Source organism: Cnephaeus nilssonii (assembly GCF_951640355.1).
Source record: "Cnephaeus nilssonii genome assembly, chromosome: 6".
Taxonomy (NCBI): domain Eukaryota; kingdom Metazoa; phylum Chordata; class Mammalia; order Chiroptera; family Vespertilionidae; genus Cnephaeus; species Cnephaeus nilssonii.
Window position 1 is genome coordinate 44800257 of NC_137077.1, and position 27791 is coordinate 44828047.

The 27791-nt window shown below is 37.7% G+C and overlaps 1 protein-coding gene across 3 annotated transcripts in view; it reads right to left on the reverse strand.

The window, feature by feature from the left end:
- Positions 1–3016: 3016 nt before the first annotated feature.
- Positions 3017–27791, reverse strand: part of SCAF11 (SR-related CTD associated factor 11) — an 86630-nt gene continuing 61855 nt past the window's right edge. For 2 of the 3 annotated variants that reach the window (XM_079774641.1, XM_079774643.1), the window contains 9 exons: positions 15532–15590; positions 15261–15370; positions 14195–14296; positions 11151–11257; positions 7619–10510; positions 6201–6547; positions 4713–4931; positions 4230–4349; positions 3017–3974 (listed from right to left, as the gene is read on the reverse strand). In XM_079774641.1, coding sequence (XP_079630767.1) covers positions 3828–3974; positions 4230–4349; positions 4713–4931; positions 6201–6547; positions 7619–10510; positions 11151–11257; positions 14195–14296; positions 15261–15370; positions 15532–15590 — 4103 coding nt within the window. In that variant the 3' untranslated portion in view covers positions 3017–3827. The remainder of the gene's footprint in view (positions 3975–4229; positions 4350–4712; positions 4932–6200; positions 6548–7618; positions 10511–11150; positions 11258–14194; positions 14297–15260; positions 15371–15531; positions 15591–27791) is intronic. The other variant, XM_079774642.1, reaches the window with a different exon arrangement.

A 27791-nucleotide genomic window follows, 5' to 3' on the forward strand; every position in this document is an offset into this window, starting at 1 on the left:
CTGGCCAGGCCTAGAGACCCTACCCTTGCATGAATTTCATGCACCAGGCCTCTAATCCTATTAATAAAAGCCTATGTGGTCGTGACACCCTCATGCTGTGACGCTCTCATGCTGTAACGAGCGATCACCAGGAGGCTGTGGGTGTGGCTGTGTGCACGCGCGGGTGGGTGGGGCCTTGACGCTGTGTGCGCAGCGCGGAGGCAGGTCCCGCAGCTCTGGCCTACCTCTTTGGGGCAATCATGGGGCTCCCGCATTGTGAGAGGGCACAGGCTAGGCTGGGCCCCCCCCCCCCCCCCCCCCGCTCAGTGCACGTATTTTGTGCACGGGGCCTCTAGTATCTCTATATATAAACGCCTAAGCGACCGGATGACCGGTTGACTGGTCGCTATGATGTGCACTGACCACCAGGGGGCAGGTGCTCAATGCAGGAGCTGCCCCATGGTGGTCAGTGTGCTCCCACAGTGGGAGTGCTGCTCAGGTGAGTGAAGCGCGCCAGAGGCAGTGCTCACGGCTGGCGAGCACCGCTGCGGTGGCATGAGCCTCTCCATATCAGAACTGACTAGGCGCAAGCCCCTGGCAGGCCCAGTGGGGCCTGGATGAGTGGGAGCAGCGGCCTAGAGCGGCAGGCGGCGATGGACTGCAGGTTTTGGCCTGATACTCACAGGCCACGCTGATGGACCCCATCGATGCACGAATCCGTGCACCGGGCCTCTAGTCTATATAATAGAACACTATATAGCCATTAAAAATCATGCTCTAGAATAATTTTTATTAAAACGACAACTTCTCAATACATCATTAAGTGAAAAGGAGGACTTACAACAATTATGTGCAATTTGATCAGTGTTAATAGTTGTTACCTTTAAATGGTAGAATCATGGGCGATTTTTCTCCTTTTGCTATTCCGTTTCTTGTTTTTATGGATTTTTTTATTTACTAAAGTGTTTCTAATTTCCTGTAATGATTATGTAATTAGGAAAAATGCTGTAAAAACAGATGCTTGTAGTTTACTCGAAGCTTGCTTTACAACTTGGACATTAATGTAACTATGATGCTAGTTACTTTGGTACAAATCCAAGAAACACTTCAACAAATGTCTGGAAAGAGTTATGAGATAAAAATCCATTTCCCAGGAATCTTAATAAGATGTTCAAGACACTCTTTGTTTATCAAAAGAATTTATTAGAAAATATTACATACTACATATCTGTTTAAGAGCATTGCTTCAGTAGACAGCACTCCATCCTCACACTACAAACCATGTCTCATGAGCCATGGGCAACCACCCCTGTGCTCCTGAAACTACATCTTCTTGATGGAATATTCAAACAGTACATACTGTGGCCATTTAAAGGGAGATGATGAAGAAAATGTAATTACCAGGGGGGTGGGGGGGGAATCACAAAACTTTTGGAATGTTCAAATAATAACTACCTTTAGTCTCAAAATTCTAGGCATCCCTACCTCTTAAAACATTGGTCAATGTGACTAGTAAGTTAAAGGGACAAGGTTTCAAAGGTCAAGTTAATACTGAATCTTCATAAATAAATCTGTAACACCACAAAATATTTTTAAGTTTGCACACATGCAAAATTAATATAAATTTCTGAAAAACCAAGAATGGGGAATGTTAAAGCAATGTATTTTTTAACATAAAGCATGCACTTTCTAATACGTTCTCAAATATTTCAAAGTTTTAAAAGTTTGAATTCTAATGCAGTAACATTCTTCATTAGCTATTCTAAATGTGGTCTAACCAGTACACCAACCAGATATGGATTATACCTCATTTTCAGGAAAGGTGGAAATAATGCATGACAGTGCTACCAAACATCTGAGATTTGATCACACCACCTAGTTTTTCTTTAAAACTTATTTTAAACATGTTTTCAAAGGATAAATAGTAAAGCAAATTTTAAAATGTCACCCAAATCCCAAACGTCACTGAAAAAAAACAAAGGAAAAGTAGGCATTGTGTGATTAATTGGCTTCGGCAATATGCTATAAAATTTTCAAAGTGTGAACCAGCTTTAACTCAAAATAGATTTAAAGTTAACACAGTTGTTTCTAGAGCTCAAAACTGAAACAAGTGAGTATGTGTGCATTGATATTTAAAATACTGTCTTAATATTTTATTAGAAGAAATATACTTCTACACTTTCCCATAATCTAAACACAAACTTTAATTAAAAATATATATAAATCAGTAGAATACCGTATTACAAATGCCCAACAATGCAGAATAAAGATCAAAAGCTGCTTGGAAATGTTTCTAATACTTTTTGGGATTATACTCATAATCTACTAAAGATTATGAACTAGCACAATCATTATTGGGGCCATCATTTCAAAATATTTTGCCTATCAAAGCTAGCACCAGGAAAGTATTATGCACATAAAATTGAGAAACACAATCTTTATTTCAGAAAAGCACAGTCCTACAGAGTATTGCTCTTGCTAGTTTAGCTAGTAAAAGGGTCAGCCTGTTTCATTGAGCCATATATCTTTGTCTGAATAGCTTTCCAGTTATTTGGTATCTACTGAAAATTGTTACTAGAATTAAAGACAGATTATCATGGAGACAACTCATTGTTTTCTTCCAAAATGCCAATTAAAATAACGGTACTATTAATACTTTTAACTTACCTTTAATAAAAATTAACATATCCTAATACTTAAAAAACAACAACCAAATCCCTAGTCCCCTGAAGGCCTAACCCAAACTCCATTATTTAATTCCTCTCCCTTTCCAAAACACAGATTTTAATGTCTAGATTTTTACAATATGCTTAATGGCCATCATACGGTCACCAAATTAATACTTGATTAATTGTAAAACATTTGGATATCTCAAGTGTGAAAAGAATTTCATTAGTGACTGGACAAATGAACAACAACCGGAAAGCCACTGAAGTGAGTCTCACAATTCCACCTTAGTCCCAGGAAAGAGAGGATCACAACCCCTTACTGCAGTTCTCTGGCTGGCACAGATAATTGATCATCTCTGATTGATAGGAAATATTATGAAAAAAACAATTTTTACAAAGTCAACACTTTTTTCCACACTGATCTTCTAAATTCAACTAAGAATTTAGACTGCCAAAGCTGTAAATCTAGCAAATGTAAATATAGCTTCATCTCAACTGGGGGGGGGGGGGGAGGGGGGGAAAAGGCACAAAGAAAAACAAGCAGCATACCCTTTATTTGGTGATACAATAGGTCAACAGTGTTCCCAAGTTTTGAACACTAAGTTTTGCTCATGTGATCATTTGTTTTCTAGCAAAGCAATTTATTCAGATGTGTGCTTTTAAAAATACAGATTAGGAATCCTGCAATTGGTATGTTCTCTTATTAGAAATATTTTTCATGGTAATACATTACTTAACTTTCTATAATTAGAGGGGAAAATCATATAGATCATACTTTATTTTTAGCCTGACAGAATAAAGGTATTATATATATATATATATCTCTTCCAAAACCAGTGCACTTAGAAATTTCTAATTTATGCACTCCATTGTTCAAATAAAAAAGCTGTATGTACATCTTCCAGAGTCCACACTGTAACACAGTCCTAGTAATAATGCACTCCTTAACCCCTTTACTTGCCCTTGAATTTGCTCTTATTTGGAGTGGGGGAGGAAAGGATATAGAAGTTACAGTGCAGAACTATTATTTATTTTGAACAAAACATATTCTACGTTAAAAAAAATAATTTTATCAAAACCAAATTTCAATCACAGTTAGGTATGATTTTCAGTTAAAGGTATATGTTGAAATTGCACTTTGCAGATATCTTGACAGTGTCCTTTATAGTGCTCTCCATTTCAGCCTATGTTTTTTTCAGTAGACAAAGGTTCTTCCAGAGTTTTCTTTTGGCTTCCTTTACGGGAATATTTGTATTTGTCTACATAGGCTTTAACCAAATTTGCCACTTTAGTAGAATTGACTTCTCCACTCTTACTATGACAAACCTATGAAAAAATGAGGGAAATTTTTTTTTTCATAGTTAAAAGGAATAAAATGAAAGCTTTGTGAAAAACAACCCCAAACCAGACATTTTTCCATGTTTCTTCATATCTTATATGAACTTATTCAAAAGTTAAGAAAGCAGACAAGAATCAGAAGAAGGCAGCTCTTATTATTTTAATTAGACTTAAGCATTCCATTATTAAAATAGAGATGGTTCAAAACAATACATACAGAACTACACTAAAGCTATAACTTACTTTATCTACTGCTTTTCGTACAATCTCTTTATATTCTTCCTTGGTGATATCTTTATTTTGGTAAAAGGGCTTAATGGCCAGTTTTACCTCCTGTGCTGCTTTCTCTTGAATTTGCAATTTCTAAGAAGAAAATGTATAATTATTATTTGCCCAACTGAATACTTCCAAAAACTTTATTTAAAAATATAAAATTAAAAGCACTGTGCATTTGCATTATTAGGAGCTCTTCAAATATGAATGTTGTAAACACAAAATTTATTTACTAACATATATATCAAACATTTCTAAAAATAATTATGAAATATTACTAGCAACTCATTGGGCATCAACATATCTAGATAGGACCCTTCAAATAATATTAGAATTTAAGACTATAAATAAATTAATAAATTCCCTTTACCACTTATACAATAGAAAGCTGTTATTTTTTTTCAACTTTATCAGAAACAAAATTTTGTAGGTTGCTCTCAACCTTGAACTTGCCTTGTCTGTCTTCGAGCTATCTGCGCTGGCTTCCACTGTAACACTTACTTTGCTTTCTGCCAATTTTACAGCAGCATTAGAGGCTTTGCTGTGACTTGATGACGAAGCATTACCAGAACTTGGTCCCTGAACTGTTTCCATATTTGCTGGGGCTGCTGTCGGAGCAGGCAAGACTGGTGTACTCATGTTATTAGTTACATGAGAAGCACCAGGAATACCCTGTTTTAAAGAGTTATCATCAATTAATGGATTACTTGTACTCAATAGAAGTCTTTAGTTACATATTAGAAATAACATTTTAAAAATTCAAAGCAATTCAATCTTGGTACTTAAGAGAAATGTATTACTTCAGGTCTTTTATATCTAAAGGACTCTGAAGAAAAATGAGTAACATTCTTAAAAACAGGTTTAAAGATGTCAACATGACTTTTAAATTATGCATGTGTATTGTAATGTTCTGACACCAACACTAAAAACAAGAAGAGCATTTAGAGAATAGTATCTTTCCTGCAAGGTTCTTTATGGAAATTAAAGTGCCCCCCTTTAAAGATCAGAGGAAATGAGGCAGTGAAGTCAAGTGGCTTGCAGTGAGTTGATAGCAGAAAAAGATTTAAGATCCCATATTCTGGAATCCCATTCCCTTGTTCTTCCAACTATATCTTGCTATCAGGATTCTAGAATTTCTGAAATGTAGACATAAAACTATAAGCAACACAATGTTTACAAATTATTCAAATAATCTGTATGCCTCAGAGGCACCTCATTCTTTTTAGCATGGTAAATTCATGAAAATGAGACAGTAATAGCTAATGAACAGCTTTAACTGGCATCTGACCAAACAAGACAATACAAGCTTCATTACAGTACTTTATCACAAGTTCCCACCCCCTAACAAGTCCAATAAATTAGGGAAAAATTTAAAGCACCCACGACAATTCTAGTTTGGCTCATTATTATCTGGTCCTCTTAATGTGAAAAAACCTGTTTGGAATTTAATAACAATATAATGTAGACTTGGTAATATATATTCAATTCAGTTTCTTACTTGGGGGGGAGGGAGGTTTAGGAGAAGAACTGTGAAAGAGGGGTTATGAACATAAACCCAGCAATTTTCAACCAGTGTACCACAAGAATTTTTAAAACATGCAATACCTGATGATTTAATCAGGGACACTGACCTCTTTTCCCTTAGATTGTCAAATAAAAAAATAACAGCTAACACAACAATAGCTGTCCAGTGTCAATGAATCAAATTTACACCTATTGTTTTTGTCAGATTGGCAAAAAATGTATTTTTTCTTGTGCCGCAAAATTTTAGTAATTCGTTTATATGTGCCGTGAGATGAAAAAGGTTGAAAATCGCTGCATAAACCTAATCAAATAAATAATTGTTTTGGATGACAGGAAGCCCTTTCTTGAATATCTGTCCTTAATAGCTAAATGTTTACAACGGCTATGTTGATTAAACTTGAGTTGCTAAAAACATACCTGCAATTGCTTTCCATCTGGCTGTGAAGCAATGTAGTTGACTTGTTGGGATGGTGGGGGAGGGGGTGGGGGTGGTGGTAGTCCCTGAGATACACCGGTAGGAGCAGCTACCTGCATGAGAGGTACTCCTGTGTGCAGATGCAAGGGTAGCTGAGGATGAATATTAAATGGATTGCGTTGGATGTTCATCAAAGGAGCATGAACACCCATTGGATATGGGAAGATATTCATAGGCTGGTGCTGTGCATTCATTTGTTGCTGCATTACATTCATTTGTGGTTGCATCATATTTATAGGTAGTTGAGAACCATCACCTTGTTGGTTTGTTTGGTCTTTTAGGTTAGAATCTATCAAAAGAAAAAGGCTTGTGAAAAATATGTTACAAATTTCTTTAGAGAAACAAAGAACTGATGGTTATACTAAAATTAAATAGCAATGAACAGACTCAGACATCTAAACCAATCTCCAATTATTTGGCTTAAGCTCATCATTTCTAAATAATGTTGCCTGATTTTCTAAAAGAAAACATGCAACTAAGGTAATTTTTAAGAATACAGTTACATGATAATATCCATCAATATGAGCAAAGAGTAAGTAGCTCAAGAAACTTACTAAGGAAATCAATACAAATTCATTTCGGGTTTTTAATCTTCAACAACTTTTTCTTACATTGTTAACAAAATAAGTCAAGAAAGATAAATCTTTATTAGAAGAGTGACTTATTTATATGAGAACAATGATCAAAATAATTCATGTGTCCATATCTGAAGTAAAATAAATAGAAGTTAAATCCTGCATAGAAACATCCCAAATTTTTCTATTGTAGCAAATTATACTTAAAATACTAAATTTTTTGCAAAGTTTCAGGCAGGGGTAGAATGAAAGAAGAAAATACATACTGATGTGTATATATTTATTTAAAATATAAAGTGACCTGTAAACAATTGGGATTCAATTAACATTATCCTATATAATAAAAGGCTAATACGCAAATCAACCAAATGGCAGAATGACCTGTCACTATGATGCACACTGACCACCAGGGGGCAGACGCTCAACGCAGGAGCTGCCCCCTAGTGGTCAGTGTGCTCCCACGGGGGGCGGGGAGGGCGGGGGGCGAGGGGGCGCCACTCAGCCAGAAGCCCCGAGCCAGGCTCACAGCTGGCAAATGCAACGGTGGTAGCAGGAGCCTCTCCCGCCTCCGCAGGAGTTGGACATTCCCTGAGGCTCCCACGAGAGGGCACAGGCCAGGCTGAAAGACTCTTCTCCTCCTTCCTCCCCCCAAGTGCACAAATTTCATGCACCGGGCCTCGAGTAAAACTATAAAGACAGATCATTTCAATTCAAATGAATAAGGTATTAAACTTATAGTCTCTTTTCTCAAATAAAAGTGTTAATAAATAAACAGAATACATTACCCTGTTCAGGTGTTTCCTCTTCCTGTCTCATCCATCCAGACTGTGAGCCTGAGGAGTTCCTCCCTCGTCGTGAATAATAGTTTTGCACATCTGCTGGAAGAGTCTTCCTCACAGCCCAACTAGATGCAGATGTCCACCCGGACCTATCTGCTGGTGTATCAAATGAGAACTCTTGCTCACTTTTCCGTTTATAGGGTTGCTGTTCCACAAACTTGAAAGACTCATTCCCTGAACCATTTGAATTCCCTGAGAGGGGTTTTCGGTTTTGCCACCGATTTTCATTTTGATCTGAATAGGCAAAATTACCTCTGTAAGTGCCTCTGCCCCGGTTACCTCTACCACGGTTAGACATCCAACCTGAACCAAAGTTTTTATTCCAAGTATTCCCTGAATTTTCATTTCTATTTTCTTCCCAAGGGGAATCTTTTAACTTTTCTGGATGTCTGGTCCTTGGATCAGGTCCAGAATTTATTGTTTCTGTTACCCAACTGGAACAGTCATTTCTATGTTTGTCAGCAGAATTTGGGTCATCAGCATCTGGACTGATGTCATTTTTTTCTTTTCTTGTATTTTCATTCTGTTTCTCTAGGTCATTCTTTCTGTACCGATCATTTCCTCGTGGACATCTCCAACCATCATTTGCCCATCTTTCCTTCCACCGAGGGGAGTAGCTATCTCTGTCATTTCTACCAAATGATGAACTCTTACTTTTTGTTCTCGATCTTGATGGTGACCTAGAACGAGATCTGGACCTAGACCACCTTCTTGTTCTCCTTTCTCTATCTCTCTCTCTCTCTCTCCTAGGCCCATCTCTATCACTTTCTCTTTCTCTGCTCCGGGACCTGGATTTTTCTGTTGGAGAGGAATCTTTCACTCTTGACTGAGATCTTCTGTTCTCTCTGGAAGTGTCTCTCTTTGGGGAAAGTGATTCTGATCTTTTGCCTTCCCTTGTGCTATCTCTTTTTGGAGATCGAGACTGTGATTGCCTTCTTTCCCTTGCAATATCCTTTCTTGGGGACTGAGAACGAGATTTTCTCCGTCCTCTTGAAGATTCTTTTTTGGGAGATGGTGACCGAGACTTCCTGCTTTCTTTTCCAGTTTCTCTTTTGGGAGATGGAGACTGAGACCGTTTCTTTTCCCGTGAAGTGTCTCTGTTGGGAGACCAAGTTGTAGATGGAGAATGAAATCTAGATCTTCGAGTACGAGGCTTTTTGGCTTTATCTATCATATCTATTGGGTTTTCAAATGGCTGAGATACAGTTTCAACTTTTTCACTTACAGGATCAGAAGATGGCATATTATTTTGAGAACTGTGCTCTGCAGAATTTTTGTTCAATTGTTTAGCATCAGTATTTACAGACAGTTCAATTCCAGATTCATTCTGATCACTGCAAAAAGAATCACATTCCATGGGTATCATTTCATTATTGTCTTCACTAAAATGCTTCTGAATCTGTTCAATATGTGTGTTAGGCAATTCTGTAGATCTGGGATGTTCAACCAGAGACTCAGCCTTTTCTTCTAAAGATGTGTCTAATTTGGTGTTAAGATTACTTTTTAATAAATTACTTTCAGAGTCTTGAATACTATTGAAATTTTCATTCCCTGAAGTATCACACATTACTTCGGCACCTCCAATTTCAACATGCCCAGGCAACTGAATCTCTGAGATCTCAATAGAGGTTTTGTCCACTGTTTGTATAATTTCACCCTTAGAAGATTCTAATTTGGGGCTGTCTCCAAGCTCTTCTTCTTTTACTGTAGAACCATTATGATCAATAATTTCTACTATAGGACTCTCTATAACCTCTTGATCATTAACATCTGTAACTTTTTCTTCATTGACCTCTACAACTTTTTCTTCATTAACCACTATCTCTGCATCCTCAGATAGCTCATCTAGGCTTGGTACAGGTTGGTGTACTTCAATTTCAGATGCTGAACATGTAAGAGAATCATTTGGAGGATGATCTATACATATATCTACTTTTACTTCTGATTCTGAAGGTACAGATATTTGGTCTTCATTTTCTAATGGATCACCTCCTTCTTTAGAAATAGTTTTAGAAATATCACTTTCTAAGCAAAAAACATTAGACTCGTTATCCGTATTCTCAACTTTTTGAATTTCCTCAATACCTGTATTCTCAACTTTTTGAACTTCCTCAATACCTGTATTCTCAACTTTTTGAACTTCCTCAATACCTGCATTCTCAACTTTTTTAATTTCCTCAATACCCGTATTCTCAACTTTCTGAACGTCCTCCTCCTCTCCAATTAGAATAGGAGGATCTTGGATACAAGACTCAGAATATGAAGATTCTACTTTTTCCTCTGTGTCATGGTTTTCAGTATGTTCCTCACTTTCTTCTATTTGCTCACTGCAACTTTTCAAGCCATTAGCAGACTTATTTTCTGCATTTGTCTGCACAGTACAAGTGTTTCTACTTTCTTCATCTGATAGGTGCTCTTTCTCTAACACAGGTGGTGTGTCAGATTCTGCTGTTTCTTCATCTACTGAATCACTGGAAGATGCTTTTTCAGAAGGAGGTACAGAGCTTCGAAGTTTCTTTTTCAGTAAAGGTGGTTTTCTTCCTCTTCTTACAGACTTCCGTTTGGGGGCCTGTCTTGTTTGCTTTTCTGACTCAGCTGAAGAAGAAACACTTAGAGATGGATTACTGTTGTCTGGAGCATCATACCCAGAATTATTTGATGCTGGGGATCTCTGAGAATGAGTGACTGTTTCAGTTCTTGTATTACGTGTAGATCTCCTTGTAGGAGTTGCTGCGGTAGATTTTCGTCTTGATCCTCTGGTGTTTGATGTACCAGAAGTTTGCTTCTTCTCTTCTCCTTCTTGAGTATGTGCTAATGCATATCCCTTGCAAGAAGTACCTAATATTTTTTTTAAAGAGTAAAAAGTAAGTATATGTTTCAATAAATGAAAATAGTTTGGCTTCAGCTTATTTTAGTATAAAATAAACATCTATAACAGAGTGAAACAAAATATACTTATGAATCAAATTATGAATAAATGTATCAGATTTATTTTAATGCTACTAAAATAAGTTATCACAAGATTTGAATCCATGTAGGCAATTTTATAGGGGGGAAAACACAGAAAAAAATACGTTTGGTCTGATAACTGCCATTTGCTTTATGAATTGGTATTACCTTGGCAAAATGCAATAGAAAACAAGTTGTCACAAATAAAGACTCAAATTCTTTGTTCATAATTAATGGGAGATATGAGATGCTACTTCTAAAGGTCTATGGTTTGGACACTGAAGCCCTAAATAGAAGGGAGATTTCAAATCAGTCCTCGAAAACATTAACTTGTAATTTCTTAAAGTAAAAGGGATTTCTGGTTTGAACAATTTTAAAGTCAAGTCACTGACCAAATATTTACAAAAACATTTAGACTTACTACTTAAACCTTATTTAACAGCTTTTCTAAGTCATCAATACACTGTTTATGAGATTGAAAAGAAGCTCATATTTTTTTAAAAGTAGAAAAGAACTTCACAAACTTTACCAAAATTCTCTAAAGATATGGTACTTGTTGGGAAAATAGTTCTCGGCAACACAGAAGGGATGAGAGGAAGGACTTCTGTTTCAGTATTCCAGGGTATAAAACCAATTCTGAAAATTCGAAATAAAATAAAAACATTTTTGTTTAAATGGTTTAAAAAATTAAACCAGCAATTTTCCAAATCAGATTTGCAATATGAAAACACAGGGTGCTTTAATTATTTGTTGCCCAAATAGTTAAAAATGTAAATTCAAGGTTACTCACTGTTCAAGGATGGCAATTGGCTACAAAGAAAAAAACCTTCAAGTGCATGTTTTTCAGATAAATTAATGGTAAAGGGAGATCCAGTAAACATAAATACAAAATAGTTGTTTTTCTTTTAAATAATATTTTATCAAGATTTTTAGCTGTTATTCATTCTTTGCTATTCTAAAAAAAGTCACTTGAATAATAAAATGCAAAGATTTTAAGGGTACAGTTTGATGACTTTTGATCACTATATATATATATGTGTAACCACAGCCCCAATAAAAAATATAGATAATTTTCACCACCCCAGAAAGCACCTCATGCCCCTTGCACCCCATTCCCTTTCCAGGCAACCGAAGAGATAATTTTGTCGAATTAATCAAATCAAGGTTTTAAAGAAATTAACAGGGTCAAAGGGAAATCAGGCCATGAGTTAATAAAAATTTTAAATATTGGCCCGGCCATCGTGGCTCAGTGGGTGAGCATCAACCTATGAACCAGGAGGTCATGGTTTGATTCCCAGGATGCAGTCTCGATCCCCAGTTGTGGACGTGGCAGGAGGCAGCCTATCAATGATTCTCTCTCATCATTGATGTTTCTCTCTCTCTTCACTTCTTCTTTCCTCTCTGAAATCAATTAAAAGAAACAAAAACAAATTTAAATATTGGAAATAGAACTATATTACTTGAATTCTGAAGTATTTCATAGATGATATCACAGTTTTTGCTACGTCTTTGTTTTACAGCATATTTCAAGCCCCAAACATCAAAATATGCCACTTTTTTAAAAACCTGGTTTTTGTTGCTACAATATTTTTTTAAATTCCTTCATTTAAAGATGATGACTCTTGAACGTTCCCAGTGTCCCCAAGGACCTGCTAATACCCTAAAGTTTTTGCATCCAAACCCAATCCACTGTTAGCTTCTTTTCTGATTCATATTTGCTCATCACTTCAAGTCTCCTAACAAGACTATTTTAACCAATATATGTTGAGATGCTGGAGTAGGAGGAGAGAGCTTGAAAAAAAAAAATACAACATGTATATGTACAGAAACATATAACTAAGAAAAGGTCTCATCTAGGCTTCCTAATTTTACTCTATTTGTGTTGCACTGTTATTCCTAGAGCAAGCATGTCAAACTCACGGCCCGCGGGCTGCATGTGGCCCACAACGAATATTTTTGCGGCCCAGCCAATATAACGGTATGTAAGAAACGTTTTAATAAAAATTTCGTAACTTAACTTTTACAATATCCTGTTATATACATAATTAATAATAACAAACTACAACGTTCACTAATGACTGATTACTATAATCGTGTTGCATTCATTTCCCTTAAGTGCCTTAAGCACAGGTGCACCATTTCTCTCCACTAATACTAGCAGCAAATATTTTAGCAGCCAACTGTCATGTCATCAGTCTTATACTGACTTATTTGGTGTGCACAACAGGAAATATTTCGCTTTCAGAGAACAAGAAAAATAGGTATTTGCATTATGCTTATTGATTTGTGCAGTTATCCATTGTCTGGAAAGTTAATGTTCAAGAAAAAAATATTAATTTTTATTAAAATGCTCTATTATTTTATGTTAGCAATTACTCGTTTATTTCAGCTCTTTGTATTCAGCACATCTCTATTGAAAAAAAACCTACATTTCTATGAAAATTGAAGCTTTTGTTTTTTTTTGCGGCCCACAGAAACGTAAACCTTATTTGGCCTGTGTTAACCTTTGAGTTTGACATGCTTGTCCTAGAGTGTGAAAGGCCCTATGCCGAACTACATTACAGTGATATATAAAATAAAGTTCAAGTTATAGGCAACAAATGACCTTGATCTTTATGTATAAGCTTGATTTAAGAATATATCATATACCTAGCAATGTGCTAGGACTTAAACTAAGAAAAGGCTAGATTATTGAAAGTTATGAGTGCCAGGGCAGAGTGGGGGCTTGATCAAATAATTACTTAAAAGAACATTTTGGAGAGGAAATATCATGATAAAAACAGTGATTCAGCTAACAGCACATAGGCACGGGGAAAGAGTAGACAAAGAATGACAGATATGAATGCTATTATTTTTTTTTTTAATATATTTTATTGATTTTTTACAGAGAGGAAGAGAGAGGGATAGAGAGTTAGAAACATCGATCAGCTGCCTCTTGCACACCCCCTACTGGGGATGTGTCCGCAACCAAGCTACATGCCCTCGACCGGAATCGAACCTGGGACCCTTGAGTCCGCAGGCCGACGCTCTATCCACTGAGCCAAATCGGTTTCGGCTGAATGCTATTATTAATAATGAATCTTATTATTTAGGCACTACCCCTTTTAAATGAATCAAATGTCCATAATTATTAAACAGATTAAAAGTCCTTTAAAGGGTTCTTTAAATAGCAATCTTTGTTAGGCATCTGAAGCACCAAAATATAATCTGCACAAAACTTTCTTAGAGCCGAAACCGGTTTGGCTCAGTGGATAGAGCGTCGGCCTGCGGACTGAAAGGTCCCAGGTTCGATTCCGGTCAAGGGCATGTACCTTGGTTGCGGGCACATCCCCAGTAGGGGTTGTGTAAGAGGCAGCTGATCGATGTTTCTCTATCATCGATGTTTCTAACTCTCTATCCCTCTCTCTTCCTCTCTGTGAAAAATCAATAAAATATATTTTAAAAAACAAAACAAACAAACAAAAAAACTTTCTTAGAAACATACTCACTAAATAAGGTACATTTGTAGTTAAGTATTAATGATATCTTATATTCATGTTAGCAATTAAACACTTTAGTAAACAATTTTTTTACCTTCCAATTGCAGGTAATGTATCAGGAAACCATGACAATTCCAGTTCCTGTCTCTTCTGTCTAATTAATGCACTGATTTCATTGACTTCTATAAATTCTGTACTAAAAGATAAATTTTACACCTTCATCAGAATTCTAAAAATTTTAAGTTTGGAGTAACAATTGGGTTCATGATACATATGCAGTTGTTTTCATACCTAGCATTAGAAATCACATTTATAAGAATAAGAACATTTTTCTATGTAAACACTTTAAAAATGAACTAATTCCTAAAAGTTAGTAAAATATTTATGTTACAAACCAAAATTATGCTTATCTGATTCATAAAAATAATGCTTGAATTTCTATTTAAGTGACAGAATTTTTAAAAAGTCAATTCAGACTAATATCCTTATTATTGAGAGAAAAACTCCTAATACTATTTCTATCTCATGAACCAAAGCTACAGCAAGCAGTTCCAGCAGAAATTGTAGGCGCAATAGTTTCCACCTGAAACTAAGCAGAGGACAAAAGAAGAAAATCAAAGAAGGTACAGTTACTATAACAAAACAAAACGAAAAAAAAGGGAACAGTTTAGTTTTCAAAGACTACTCAGACGTAAGTGCTTTCTTTGGTGCCTTGCCAAGCTCGTAAATTGAATTACACAATCATAATCTGTCTTGTTAGTTCAACCAATTCTATGTGATTTTAAAAGTCCAACTTAGTTTTCAAATTCCACATATAGTTACTTGCCAGTCACTACGGATTCAAAGATGACGATGTACTCTGAAAAGGATCTGCTTACTACTAGCCTACTTTTTTCTATCAATAAAAAGCCTGTGTAAAATAATTTATTAATGAAAACAAAGCCCACTAGCATAGGCAAGTCATTGCATAATAGAGAATGTCACAAAATGATAGGTTTTCTCTTTGCTAAAACTAGTTTATTTTCCAAAAGAAACAAAAGCAAAATCAAGGTGGGCTTTCATAATGTTTGTTGAGCCTAAGTTTAAATTTTTACCAAAAGTTAATTATAACTAAAACATCAAGTAGAAAAAAGCATCAATTAAAAGTAGAAAATACTAACCAGTAAGCTCTACAGGTAAAAGAAGAGTCTCCAGTGTGACTAGTAGAAGAAAATATATTGGAGAAAGAATTTCTGAAGTACTGATTTGTACACTGATTTGATCTTCGAAGCTATAAAAGTAAAAACAGGTTAGTGAAACAGCAAACAAAAAACCTCCATAATATAAATAATAGTAAGTAATAGTTGTATTGAAGATTTTTTTATACCTGAGGCACTAGTGTTATGTACTAAAAGCCATAAAGTTATCTAAGAAAAAGATTTTTCAACACACCTTCTTTATCTTCATTGTTGCATTTTTCTTTCCTCCCATTTCACTGTATTTAGTTTTTCCTGTACAAAGACACAAAAAGAGTTGGTTACCTTGTCTTAATGTTTATTTTAAAAGGTTGTAAAACCAGTACTGATACTGACACATTGACAAAAGAAAGTTAAAATATGTAGAAAAGTTGCATTTAAAATAATAGTACTGGCCCGGCTGGCGTGGTTCAGTGGTTGAACATCGATCTATGAATCAGGAGGTCACAGTTCCATTCCTGGTCAAGGCATATGCCCAGGTTGCAGGCTCAATCCCTGGTGTCGGGTGTGCAGGAGGCAGCTAATCAATGGTTCTCTCTCATCATTGATGTTTTTCTCTCTCTCCCTCTCTCCCTCTCTCTCTCTCTCTCTCTCCTCCCCCTTCCCTCCCTCCCTCCCTGAAATCAATAAAAATATATTTTAAAAAATAAAGTAAGCCCTAGCCGGTTTTCCCAGTGGACAGAGCATTAGCCCATGGAGCGATGGGTCCCGGGTTCAATTCGTCAAGAGAGTGTGCCTCGGTTGCAGGCTTTATTCCTGGCCCTGGTCCAGGAGTGTTCAGGAGGCAACCAATTGATGTGTCTCTCTCACATCGATGTTTCTCTCTCTCTGTCTTTCCCACTCCCTTCCACTCTCTTCAAAAATCAATAGAAAAATATCCTCAGGTAATGATTAACAAACACACACACACACACACACACACACAAAACAACCTTGCATTTACATAAATTTTCCAAATGCTAATTTTATCTTATGTTGTTAAGCCACAGATATATGAAAAATGTAAGAGACCACAATAGAGAAAATTGGTAAAGCATGTAATACTGCTATCTCAGTGCATGAGTATTAAAATTCTAGTCAACATTTTCTGGCACCCTATGAAAATTTAAGCCACCCTGTAACAAAAATCTATATATATAAAAGACAAGCAACCGGAACAACCAGAATGACCGGAACAACTGGTCACTATGACGTGCACTGCGGCCGACTAACCGGCCCAATGGGGGCAGGGTCGGCCGGCCAACCTCCTGCAGCCCCTCCCTCCAGCTGGCTCCCCCACCCCAATCAGGGGCGGAGCCAGCCAGCCAACCTCCCACAACCCTACTCGCCGGCCAGCTTGCCCGGGCATGAATTTGTGCACTAGGCCTCTAGTATATATAAGTCAAATTACTTAACACATTGCAGACCAGTAGTTTTATTGCTAGCTTTACCCAGTGGCCAGATAAGTTTCTACTGAATGAGTACAAAAAACGTTTTTACATAAATGTTAAAGGCACGCTTTAAAATTAAATACCCATTGCATTTTGAAGTTATTTATTACATGCTCTTACAAGATAATATCTTTTTAAAGTATGATACTTTGTAAAATACTGTGTAATATGAAGTGAGAATTCTCGTGATCCGTCTGCAATATTTTGATATCAATGCTCTTCATATATGTCCTTTTTCAGCTATGACCTAAAAAACAGGTCCTGTTAACTCATCTCAAGTAAGAGCTGACTAAGGGAACTAGGTCCATCAGCCCTTGTGAACCATAAATTACCATTTAACCACTGGCACCATCTTCAAATAAGTACTCTTTCCTCCTCAAACTTTATAATTAGAATTGGGAAAAATAGAAGTGAGTCAAACAGCTTTCCGTTATAAAAATGTTTCTGGTTACACTGCCTATGAAACATTTTTTGGCATTACCGGTCCCATCTGGGAATTTATTTCTATGGAAACACTAGAGGTCCAGTGCACGAAATTCGTGCACAGGGGTGGGGAGGGTCCCTCAGACCAGCCTGCACCCTCTCGCAATCCGGGCCTAAACTGGCAGTCGGATATCCCTCTCACAATCCGGGACTGCTGGCTCCTAACCGCTCACCTGCCTGCCTGGCTGATCGCCCCTAACCACTCGCCTGCCTGCCTGATCGCCCCTAACTGCTCACCTGCCTACCTGATTGGACCTAACCGCCTCTGCCTTGGCCCCCGCCACAGCAGCTTTATCCGCAAGGACGTCCAGAATGACATTCCGAAGGTCGTTTGTCTGTCTGGTCTAATTAGCATATTACGCTTTTATTATTATAGATACTTCTAGGTTAAGAAAGATAAAGGATAGCTTCTGCTAATGACCAAAACTGTGTTAGCACTTTTATAGACTACTGCTCTTAGTTTTTCTTTACCATTGAGTCTACATTATTAGTCATCTATACCTATCAATACACTTGTGTGCAATAAACTGTTGCTGGTACTGTCATTGCTTTCTCCTCAAAACTCTGGAAAAAGTCTATAATGTAAATGACAACTGGTATTTCACTCTTCAGTCTTTCTTGCCTCACAAAGGGCTTACTGACTTTGTTCAAAATAAATCACCTAACTAGTAGCCTTGTTTCCTGCTATTAGAAGACAATACTAGTATGTACTTGGGGTTTCTTCTGTCAGCCCAGTGGTTACAGCCTACTTTCTACTTAATAGCATACCAATTTCCTCTTAAATTACTATACAACAGCTGTTTGGTTTCATGCTATTACCCATCCATCACATATGTCCCACCCAGAACTGTTGTAACAAATATAATTTCAACATTGGAGACAGCAGTACTGGCTGAGTTCCAGGAACTTATTTTCCTATCCTTTGATGTATATTTAAAAGATGATACAGATGTTTTAAATTGCTTAAAGAAGCCAGAATTAAAATGTGTGATAGGTACCAGCCACTTTCTTAGAAATAACTTTCCTTAGTTAGAAAATTGCAATGTTGTACCTACAGTGTCTTTTATGCCCTAAGGGTGCTGAATTGTTTTCATTCACTCAATACTTAATGCATATGTACTGTTTACATAGAATTTCTTCACTTGGAAGCCTATCTTAAGAAGCCAGCATTAGATTAAAAGCTCTCTATGAGAAGAACGTTAGTTTTCTGGCCAATGCAAAGTGTGAAAATCTAGTCCAAAGATATTTCACATATTTCTGTGTAATTCTGAAGTAATAACTGAGCAGCTCTAATAAAAATCAAAAGTGTGGATTTATCTAAATTGTGGTTTCCTAGAGATCATTTCACAAATCTACCCTACTAATTTATATGCCTTTGGACAGCAGTGATATGTATTTTCATTTAATATTTATCAAAGTAATGCACACACATTAAGAAGTCAAAAAGTTGCTTAGCCAACGTGGCTCAGTAGTTGAGCCTTGACCTATGAACCAGAATGTCACGGTTCGATTCTCGGTCAGGGCATACGCCTAGGTTGTAGGCTCGACCTCCCATGTGAGGCATGCAGGAGGCAGCCTATCAGTGATTGTCTCTCATCACTGATGTTTCTATCTCTCTCTCCCTCTCCTTTCCTCTCTGAAATCAATAAAAAAATATTAAAAGTAAAAAATAAAATAAGTCAAAAAGCACTTCTAGTCTGGCCCGTGTGGCTCAGTGGCTGAGTGTCAATCCATGAACCAGGATCATGGTTCGATTCCAGATCAGGGCACATGCCCAGGTTGCAGGCTCGATCCCCAGTAGGGGGCATGCAGGAGGCAGCCAATCAATGATTTTCTCTCATCCTTGATATTTCTCTCTCTCCCTCTCACTTCCCCTCTGAAGTCAATAAAAACACTAAAAAAAAAAAAAAAAAGCACTTCTAGGCTTATAAAGAAAAACTACAGAAATCCCCACTCTTTGTTTCCTAAAGCACTCATCAAATCCTTTACCTGTTTCTTCTAATATTTATCTCTTTATTTCTAAACTAGAGGCCCATTGCATGAAGAGATTCCTGCAATAGGCCTTCCTTCCCTTGGCTTCTAGAACCGGTTTTCCTCCAGCACCAGGGACCCAGGCCTTCGCTCCCGCCAGAGTCTGCCTTCTTCGTCTTTGCTGCAGACTCTGGCCAGAGTCTGCCATCTTTGTCTTTGCTGCAGACTCCGGCTGGAGTCTGCCATCTTCGTCTTCACTGCAGACTCTGGAGTCTGCAGTGTTGTCTTCGCTGCGGCACTCCGCTCCTGTAGATCCCTTCGCCCCATACCCTCCCTCTCATAGCAGGCGTCCTGCCCCACCTGGCCACTCCGCACCTGGGGGGCAGCCATCTTTGGCCTTCTAATTTGCATACTCACTCTGATGGGCTGTGGGCATAGCAGAGGTACAGTCAATTTGCATGTTTGTCTATTATTAGGTAAGATAACATGCTTATACTATTCTACCTAGTTTTTTTTTTTTGTTTCAGATATTTTCTAATTTTTTTACTTTACTTACAACCACCATTTTCAACCCTTTTCATTTCATGGCACACATAAACTAATCAACAAAATTCTGTGGCACTCTAAAAAATACTATATTTTTTGCCAACCTGACAAAAAAACAACAACAGGTATAATTCTGATTCATTCACACTTGGCAGCTGTTGTTCTGTTGGCTGTTGTCATTTTTTTATTTGACAATCTAAGGGGAAAAGAGGTCAGTGCTCCTGACTAAATAGACAGGTATTACATGCTTTAAAAATTCTTGCAGCACACCAGTTGAAAATTGCTGCTACAGAAGATAAAGACTTGTCTCTCATACCACTGACCTATCTGCTTTTCTGCCTCCATCCGAATGTTTTTTGATATATCAACATTTGATATAAGCAATATTACATTATAACTACATAAACATTATTCACAGCTGAACCATATGCTAAATTATTATTGTTCTTGTACAACTTATTTTTCCTAGGGTTAACAACTGCTTTGTTTTCTCTATTCCTTGTATTCTTATATTATCTATCATTAATTTACCTATCTCTACAACAAAAAGATAAATCTCTTAATACACTCAAGCATATCAACTCATCCATCAAGTTTGTTGCCCACTCTCTCAGAAATACCATTCCTTTTTCTTGCTCCAATCTGAATTGGTAACTCTCCCCATCATCTTTTTCCTGGGTTGGAACTTATTTTATGAATCTCATTGTTCCTTCAGTACTTTTTCATTTAGTCAAGAATACACAACCTTCAGTACAATTCTGAGAAAAGGTGGATGAGAATGAATTTTTGAGCTCTTATGTGTTTGAAAATGTCTTTAACACCTGATTTGATAGTTTGGCAAGGTATAGAATTATCTAGATTAGTAATTATTTTCCCGTGAATTTTTAAGGCATTGCCCCATTGCTCCATCTCTTATTCATAATATTCTTTTATATATAGTCTGTTTTCTCTCTCTAGAAGCTCTTAGGATATTATGATCTGCAAGTTCTAGAATTTTATTAAGCACTTAGTGTAGTTCTTTCCTACACTGTTAGGTTATTCTTCATCTGAATACTTACATTCTACTATTTTTTTAAATTTAATAAATCTTTATTGTTCAGATTATTACAGTTGTTCCTCTTTTTTCCCCCCCATAGCTCCCTCCACCCAGTTCCCACCCCACCCTCTGCCCTTACCTCCCCACCACTGTCCTCATCCATAGGTATACAATTTTTGTCTATTCTCTTCCCGCACCCCCCACACCCTTCCCCCGAGAATTTTCAGTCCACTCCCTTTCTATGCCCCTGATTTTATTATATTCACCAGTTTATTCTGTTCATCAGATTTTTAATTCACTTGATTTTTAGATTCACTTGTTGATAGATATGTAATTGTTGTTCATAATTTTTATCTTTACCTTTTTCATCTTCTTCCTCTTCTTAAAGAATACCTTTCAACATTTCATATAATACTGGTTTGATGGTGATGAACTCCTTTAGCTTTTTCATATCTGCGAAGCTCTTTATCTGACCTTCAATTCTGAATGATAGCTTTGCTGGGTAGAGTAATCTTGGTTGTAGGTTCTTGCTATTCATCACTTTGAATATTTCTTGCCACTCCCGTCTGGCCTGCATAGTTTCTGTTGAGAAATCAGCTGACAATCATATGGGTGCTCCCTTGTAGATAATTAACTGTTTTTCTCTTGCTGCTTGTAATATTCTCTCTTTGTCTTTTGCTCTTGGCATTTTAATTATGATGTGTCTTGGTGTGATCCTCTTTGGATTCCTTTTATTTGGGGTTCTCTGCGCTTCCTGGACTTGTAAGTCTATTTCTTTCACCAGGTGGGGGAAGTTTTCAGTCATTATTTCTTCAAATAGGTTTTCAGTATCTTGCTCTCTCTCTTCTTCTGGCACCCCCATTATTCTGATGTTGGTATGCTTGAAGTTGTCCCAGAGGCTTTTACACTATCTTCAAATTTTTGGATTTATTTTTCTTTTTGCTTTTCCGATTGAGTGTTTTTTGCTTCTTTGTATTTCAAATCTTTGACTTGATTCTTGCGTTCCTCTAGTCTGCTGTTGGGTCTCTGTATAATATTTTTTATTTCAATCAGTGTATGTTTAATTTCTAGTTGGTCCTTTTTCATATCCTCGAGGGTCTTGCTAAATTTATCGGCCTTTTCTAGGAAATTCTTGAAAAACCTTATAACCGTGGTTTTGAACTCTATATCCAGTCGTTTGTTTTCCTCCATTTCTTTCGTTTGTGATCTGTTTCTTTGTCTCCGCATTTTCGTTGCTTCCCTGAGTTGGTAGGGTAGCTTTGTGTGCTAGGTGTCTTATATGGCCCAGTGGCTCAGCCTCCCCAGTTACCTGAGGTGGACACTCTTGGTGCACCCCTTTGTGGACTGTATGTACAGCCTTGTTGTAGTTAAGTCTTGATTGTTGTTGGTATCACTGGGAGGAATTGACCCCCAGGCCAATTGGCTGTGAAGATCAGCTGTGTCTACGCCAGGAGAACTTCTGTGATGGAGACAGCCTTATGAGACAAGACTTGCAAAATTGCAAAATCCTCTGTGCTCAGCTTGGATGGGGCGGAGTCTCAGGACTGAACAGACAGTCTTGGCTTCCCATCAGCCCTGCCCTATGATGCCCCTGGGTCTCAGTTTCCCTCGGTAATTGCTGCAAGAACCTTTAAGAGTAAGCCACTCTCGAGTTTCGCCCGCTGCCAGACAGCCCAGTTTCTCCCCCAATGAATCTGGATTCCCAGATTCTGGCCTGGAACTGGAGTTCAGCGTAGTGGGGGAGCTTCCGTTTCCCACCCACTAGAGAAAGCCAGCGGCATTCAGCAGTCAGTCCTCTCTTCGCGCACGCCTCCAGACCTCTGCCTTTCGTGGCTCCCCTGAGTTTCCGCCTGACAGTCCAGATTCCCCCCGTATAAGCCTGGGTACCCAGGGTCTCACCCAGAACTGGGGTTCAGTGCAGTCGGAACTGGGGTTCAGTGCAGTCGGGAGCTTTTGTCTCCTTCCCGCTAGAGAAAGCCAGCCAGGCACTCAGCCGCCCGCGCGTGTGTCTCCGTACCTCAGCCATTTGCAGCTTCTCTGATTCCCCGTGTGCTTTCCTCTTTCCTTCTAGTTGTAGAATTTCCACTCAGCCAGCTTTCCTGTGGTTCTGGATGATGTTCATTTTCTTTTAGTTGTAGTTTTGAAATTGTTGTGCAAGGCAGCAGTTTAGGTGTTTACCTATGCCACCATCTTGGTTTCTCCACATTCTACTATTTTGAGACATTTTCCTTTATAGCAGTTTTCTTGATAACTTTCTGCCTTTTGTTTTATTTCTCCTTTCATTATTCAGTACTTTTAATTCCACTTTGAGATTTCTCAGTTTATGGTGTGTTGAATTTTTTAAATTTCTGCTATAATATTGTTAATTTCCAAAAGTTTTTCTTTTAGTCTTGTTTCATTGAGGAATTAACCTTTCTCTTCTCTGTAAGGATATTAACTTTTCAGTTCTTCCCTTAAAGTGTTTCCCAGCACTGCATTTTTCTATCAGGTTCCTTTTCTTTCTGTTTTGAGCTCTATTATATTGTACCAAGCCTCCCCTCAAATATTTGGTGATCCTTGATTGTTTGTGGGTCACTAAAATACTGATTGCTAATGGTGTGGATGGGTGATCACTACCTTGTAACTAATGAATTTCACTGTAGAGTGATCATGCAGAGATTTGGCTATTTCAATCAGAGATGCCCAACAATCACTATCTACAAGTCTTTTCTCTTTAGCAACAGAGTATCCCAGAAGATGCCGCCTTTCTCTCACATTGGGAATAAGCAAGACTGCCAGTGCTTTGAAAAATGACCACAGGTAGAGAATTAGAGACCTCAACATTTAATTTCCATCTCTTTACTCTGTTGTTTCTTCTTGTCTGGGTAGTCTCCTTCCCCTACCCTATTTAGCCAGGAATCTGCAGGATAAACTGTTTTAAATTTTTTAAATCAATTCTTTTTTTTCTACACCACCCTATATCCCTGCCTTCAGAGATAATGGAGACCTCCAGATCCAAGACAGTCTAAGGATCTATTGTATGTGAACTGATTTAATTCTTAACCCCATTCGCACCATGAAAAGATTTTTGTTTCAGCTTTCTGCTAAGAGAGATTACCATTCACCTTGTACAATCACTTTCAAGCTTCTACTAGTATATTGTGGATTCTCCTATCTGCTGTCTCTTCTCTCTAATTCTCTTAAAATTTTTCTTTTCTTTCCTCCGTCATTTTAGTAGGGTTCTGGGAGGGATTAGAGAATTAAACAGGTGCTCAATCTGCTATGCTTAACTGAAAGCTTGTCTTATTTGTTTGAATTCAGCATATCTCAACACATGTTTCATGAATCACTAATCCCAAAATATGTTTTCATGAAAACATCTTTTCCTATAATATAACCCCATATAGCACAGAGCCCTGTCATTGGCAGGCACCCAATTAAAGTTTGATTAATTTATTTAAAAGTTAATAAAGGTATAATTAAATGGATTTAGCATGCACTTAAAAAACTCTATTAACAAACGCATGAAAAGGGGATACTTTTATATATTACACCAATTATAAACTCTGAGCCCAAAGAACAAAGTACATAAGGGAGGTTAAAATTTTAAGAAGTAGTATGATAATTCAGTTATCTAGTTTAACTTAAGAATGAAAGTGACATTTCCTTAACAAATTTGCCAAAAGGTATGCTAACCTTTTCTAGTAAAGCAACACCATCTTCATTAAATGGAAAAGCTAAACAATTTATATAGCTTTCTTAGAGTCATAGACTTAATGGAAAAACCAGTACAAAACTCAAAGACCAACTTCCAATAAGATTGTCTAGTAGGCCTGCTAAGTTTTAACTAATGTTCTATTAATAATTTCTAATCCAGATAAAAGAAGTCCACAATGTCATATGTTTTGTTCATTAGTTTGTGTGTAACATAAATAACTTCAGGTAGAAAAGAAAGTCACACATAAATGTTCAAAGGCAACCCCTTCCTGCTTCAAAAAATTTTTAAGAAATTAAAAAAGGTAAAATTGGTCTAGTGGGTTTGACTCAGTGGGTAGAGTGTTGGCCTGTGGACTGAAGGGGTCCCGGATTCGATTCTGGTCAAGGGCACATGCCCAGGTTGCAGGCTCGATTCCCAGTAGGGGGCGTGCAGGAAGCAGTTGATCAATGATCCTTTCTAATCATTGATGTTTCTATCTCTCCTCTCCCTTCCTCTCTGAAATCAATAAAAATATTTTTTTTAAAAAAAGCTAAAACTGAGATCTTCTAAAATCTAACCAAGTGATCCTAGATAAAGAGACAACATTTTCTCAAGACATTCTTTTATAAAAAGAAATTTAAATTATCCTTAATACACCATGATTCCTGTTCAGTGAAACTTGAGTAAATAAAGATGATCTTCCTACTAACTTTACCTTCACCTTAATTTTGTTTTTTATTTCTTGCTTATTAGTTCATTTGCCCTGAACTTTGAGACCATTATAAGTAACACTTACAGGTTCTCTTAGTCTTCTAATAAGGTCATCCTCTCTAATAAAATGGTAATATGCAAATTAACCATCACTCTGCTACATAAGCCACGCCCACCAGCCAAGCCACACCCACCAGCCAATCAGGGTGAGTATGCAAATTAACCCCAATCCAAGATGGCTACAGCCACAGTGAGCAAGGTTTCCCAGGTAACAGAGGAAGCCAAGCTTTCCATAGCCGTTGCAGGCCTAAGCCTCCACTCAAGCTACAAAGTTTCAATTATAGAAGGTAAACAAATTCAAACAAATGGCGGCAGAATGGAGCTTGAGAGAGCAGGCCAGGGTTGCCGGCGGCAACAGGGGAAGCAAAGCTTTCCGCACACCCTGGCCGGGCTCACCCGCTTAAGGCTACAAAGTTTCAATTGTAGAAGGTGAATTAACTGCCACAGAGATGGCTGCCACCCCGGAGGGAGCAGCAGGCTTGGCTCTGCTCCAGGCTACAAAGTTTCAATTGTAGAAGGAAAATAAATTCCAGATACCAGGGCCTCCCCTTGGGTTGCCAGGGGGCGTGGCCGGCCTGCAAACCACCACAGGCCCCTCGCTCAGGCCGCTCCACGCCCCAAGGGAACCCCACCCTGATCCGGGACACCCTTCAGGGCAAACCAGCTGGCCTCCACCCGTGCACCAGGCCTCTATCCTATCTAATAAAAGAGTAATATACAGATTGGTCATCACTGCAACCAACACACAATATAGCTGCCCCCATGTGGTCAAAGATCCTGCCCCCATGCCCCATGCGGACACAAGATGGCCACCACAAGATGGCCAGCAGGAGAGGGCAGTTGGGAGGCACCCGGCCTGCAAGGGAGGGCAGTTGAGAGGGACCAGGCTTGCAAGGGAGGGCAGTTGGAGGTGATCAACCCTTCAGGAGAGGGCAGTTAGGGGTGACCAGGCCGGCAGAGAAGGGAAGTTGGGGGCAAACAGGCTGGCAGGGGAGCAGTTAAGCATCAACCAGGCTGGCAGCGGAGTGGTTAGGGGGTGATCAGGCTGGCAGGCAGAAGCGGTTAGGGGCAATCAGGAAGGCAGGCAGGCAAGCAGTTGGGAGCCAGCAGTCCTGGATTGTGAGAGGGATGTCCCAGATTGGAGAGGGTACAGGCTGGGCTGAGGGACAACCCCCCGCCGTGCACGAATTTCGTGCACCGGACTTCTAGTTTGTTAATAATATGTAAGAAATCTCATAAGAAATGTCAAAATTAAAGGTTAAAATTTTATGGTTTATGAACTTCATAAAAGTTAGCCTAAAACAAAGACTGATATTGATCACATTGCTGAAAGATAAGCCAAAATAATCAAGGCTAGTTGTTCTATTAAGTAGGGAGCAGACACTATGCTATCAAAGTGATAATTTTATATTAGGAATTATTTTTTAACTCAAAAGTACATCCAAACAAAGCCAAAAGAATAAGGCAATAATTTGAAACAAATTCTGGACATCAGATAACTTAATGTATAAATGTTTCAGTGTATAAGTCTAAAAGATAAGTGCTCTTTGAGGGAGAAAATCCTTAATACCATTATTGTAAGTAAAAAAATTTTTTAACTTTAATAATTCCTTAATATCAAATAACCAATGTTCGATTTTCTCCAATTGTCCATAAAGTTTTATTTTTTATAACATATTAGAATACGAATCAAAATAAGATCCACACACTCTGACTGGCTGAATGTTTGTCTCTTAATCCACAGGTTCTGCTCCATCCTTTATTAAACTCCTTGGAATTTTTTGACTAAAGAAACCAGGTCATTTGTCTGTGGTCTAAATTTTGCTGATTGCATCCCCTTGTCACTTAACATACATCTCGACTCTGTACATCTTGTAAATTAGTAGTTAGATTTCTTAATAAGAATCGAACCCAGGACCCTTGAGTCCACAGGCTGATGCTTTCTCTATCCACTGAGCCAAACTGGTTGGGGCAAGGAGTACTTTTAATGTGTTGTGTCTCTCCTTTTGTGATGCTAACAGCCATTGCTGATCACTTCCTAGATCCATTAATCCATTAGTATACAAAATGCTAATATTCAAATTCTATACTTTTATCTTCAATTATTTGCTGAAATACTTCTAAAAATATTTAACTTTCCTTTACTACCTGTTCAATTATTCTGATGTGTAGTTTACTTAAGAAAGGCAAGATATATGTCTGAATCTTTTCTTTTATAAATGTACCAATTTAACAATGAGTTAACTTCTTAGCATCCTCCAAAATAGACCCATTAGTTGTTACGTTTATTTAAATCTGAGTAATTTCATTAAACACAATACCTAAATACAAACTATTTCATTAGTATATAATGTATTTCAATGCAGGGAGAAAAAATTGGCCAAGTTAGATGTATTAAACTCTCCAAGTAAAAAGTGACATCATAGAAAAATGAATTAAATGGATAATCAGTACCCAGTACCCACAAATAAATCCAAACTTGTTCAATTAAAACATTTCCACATAATTACCTTGATCACTTACATATAAAAGTAAAATGAGTA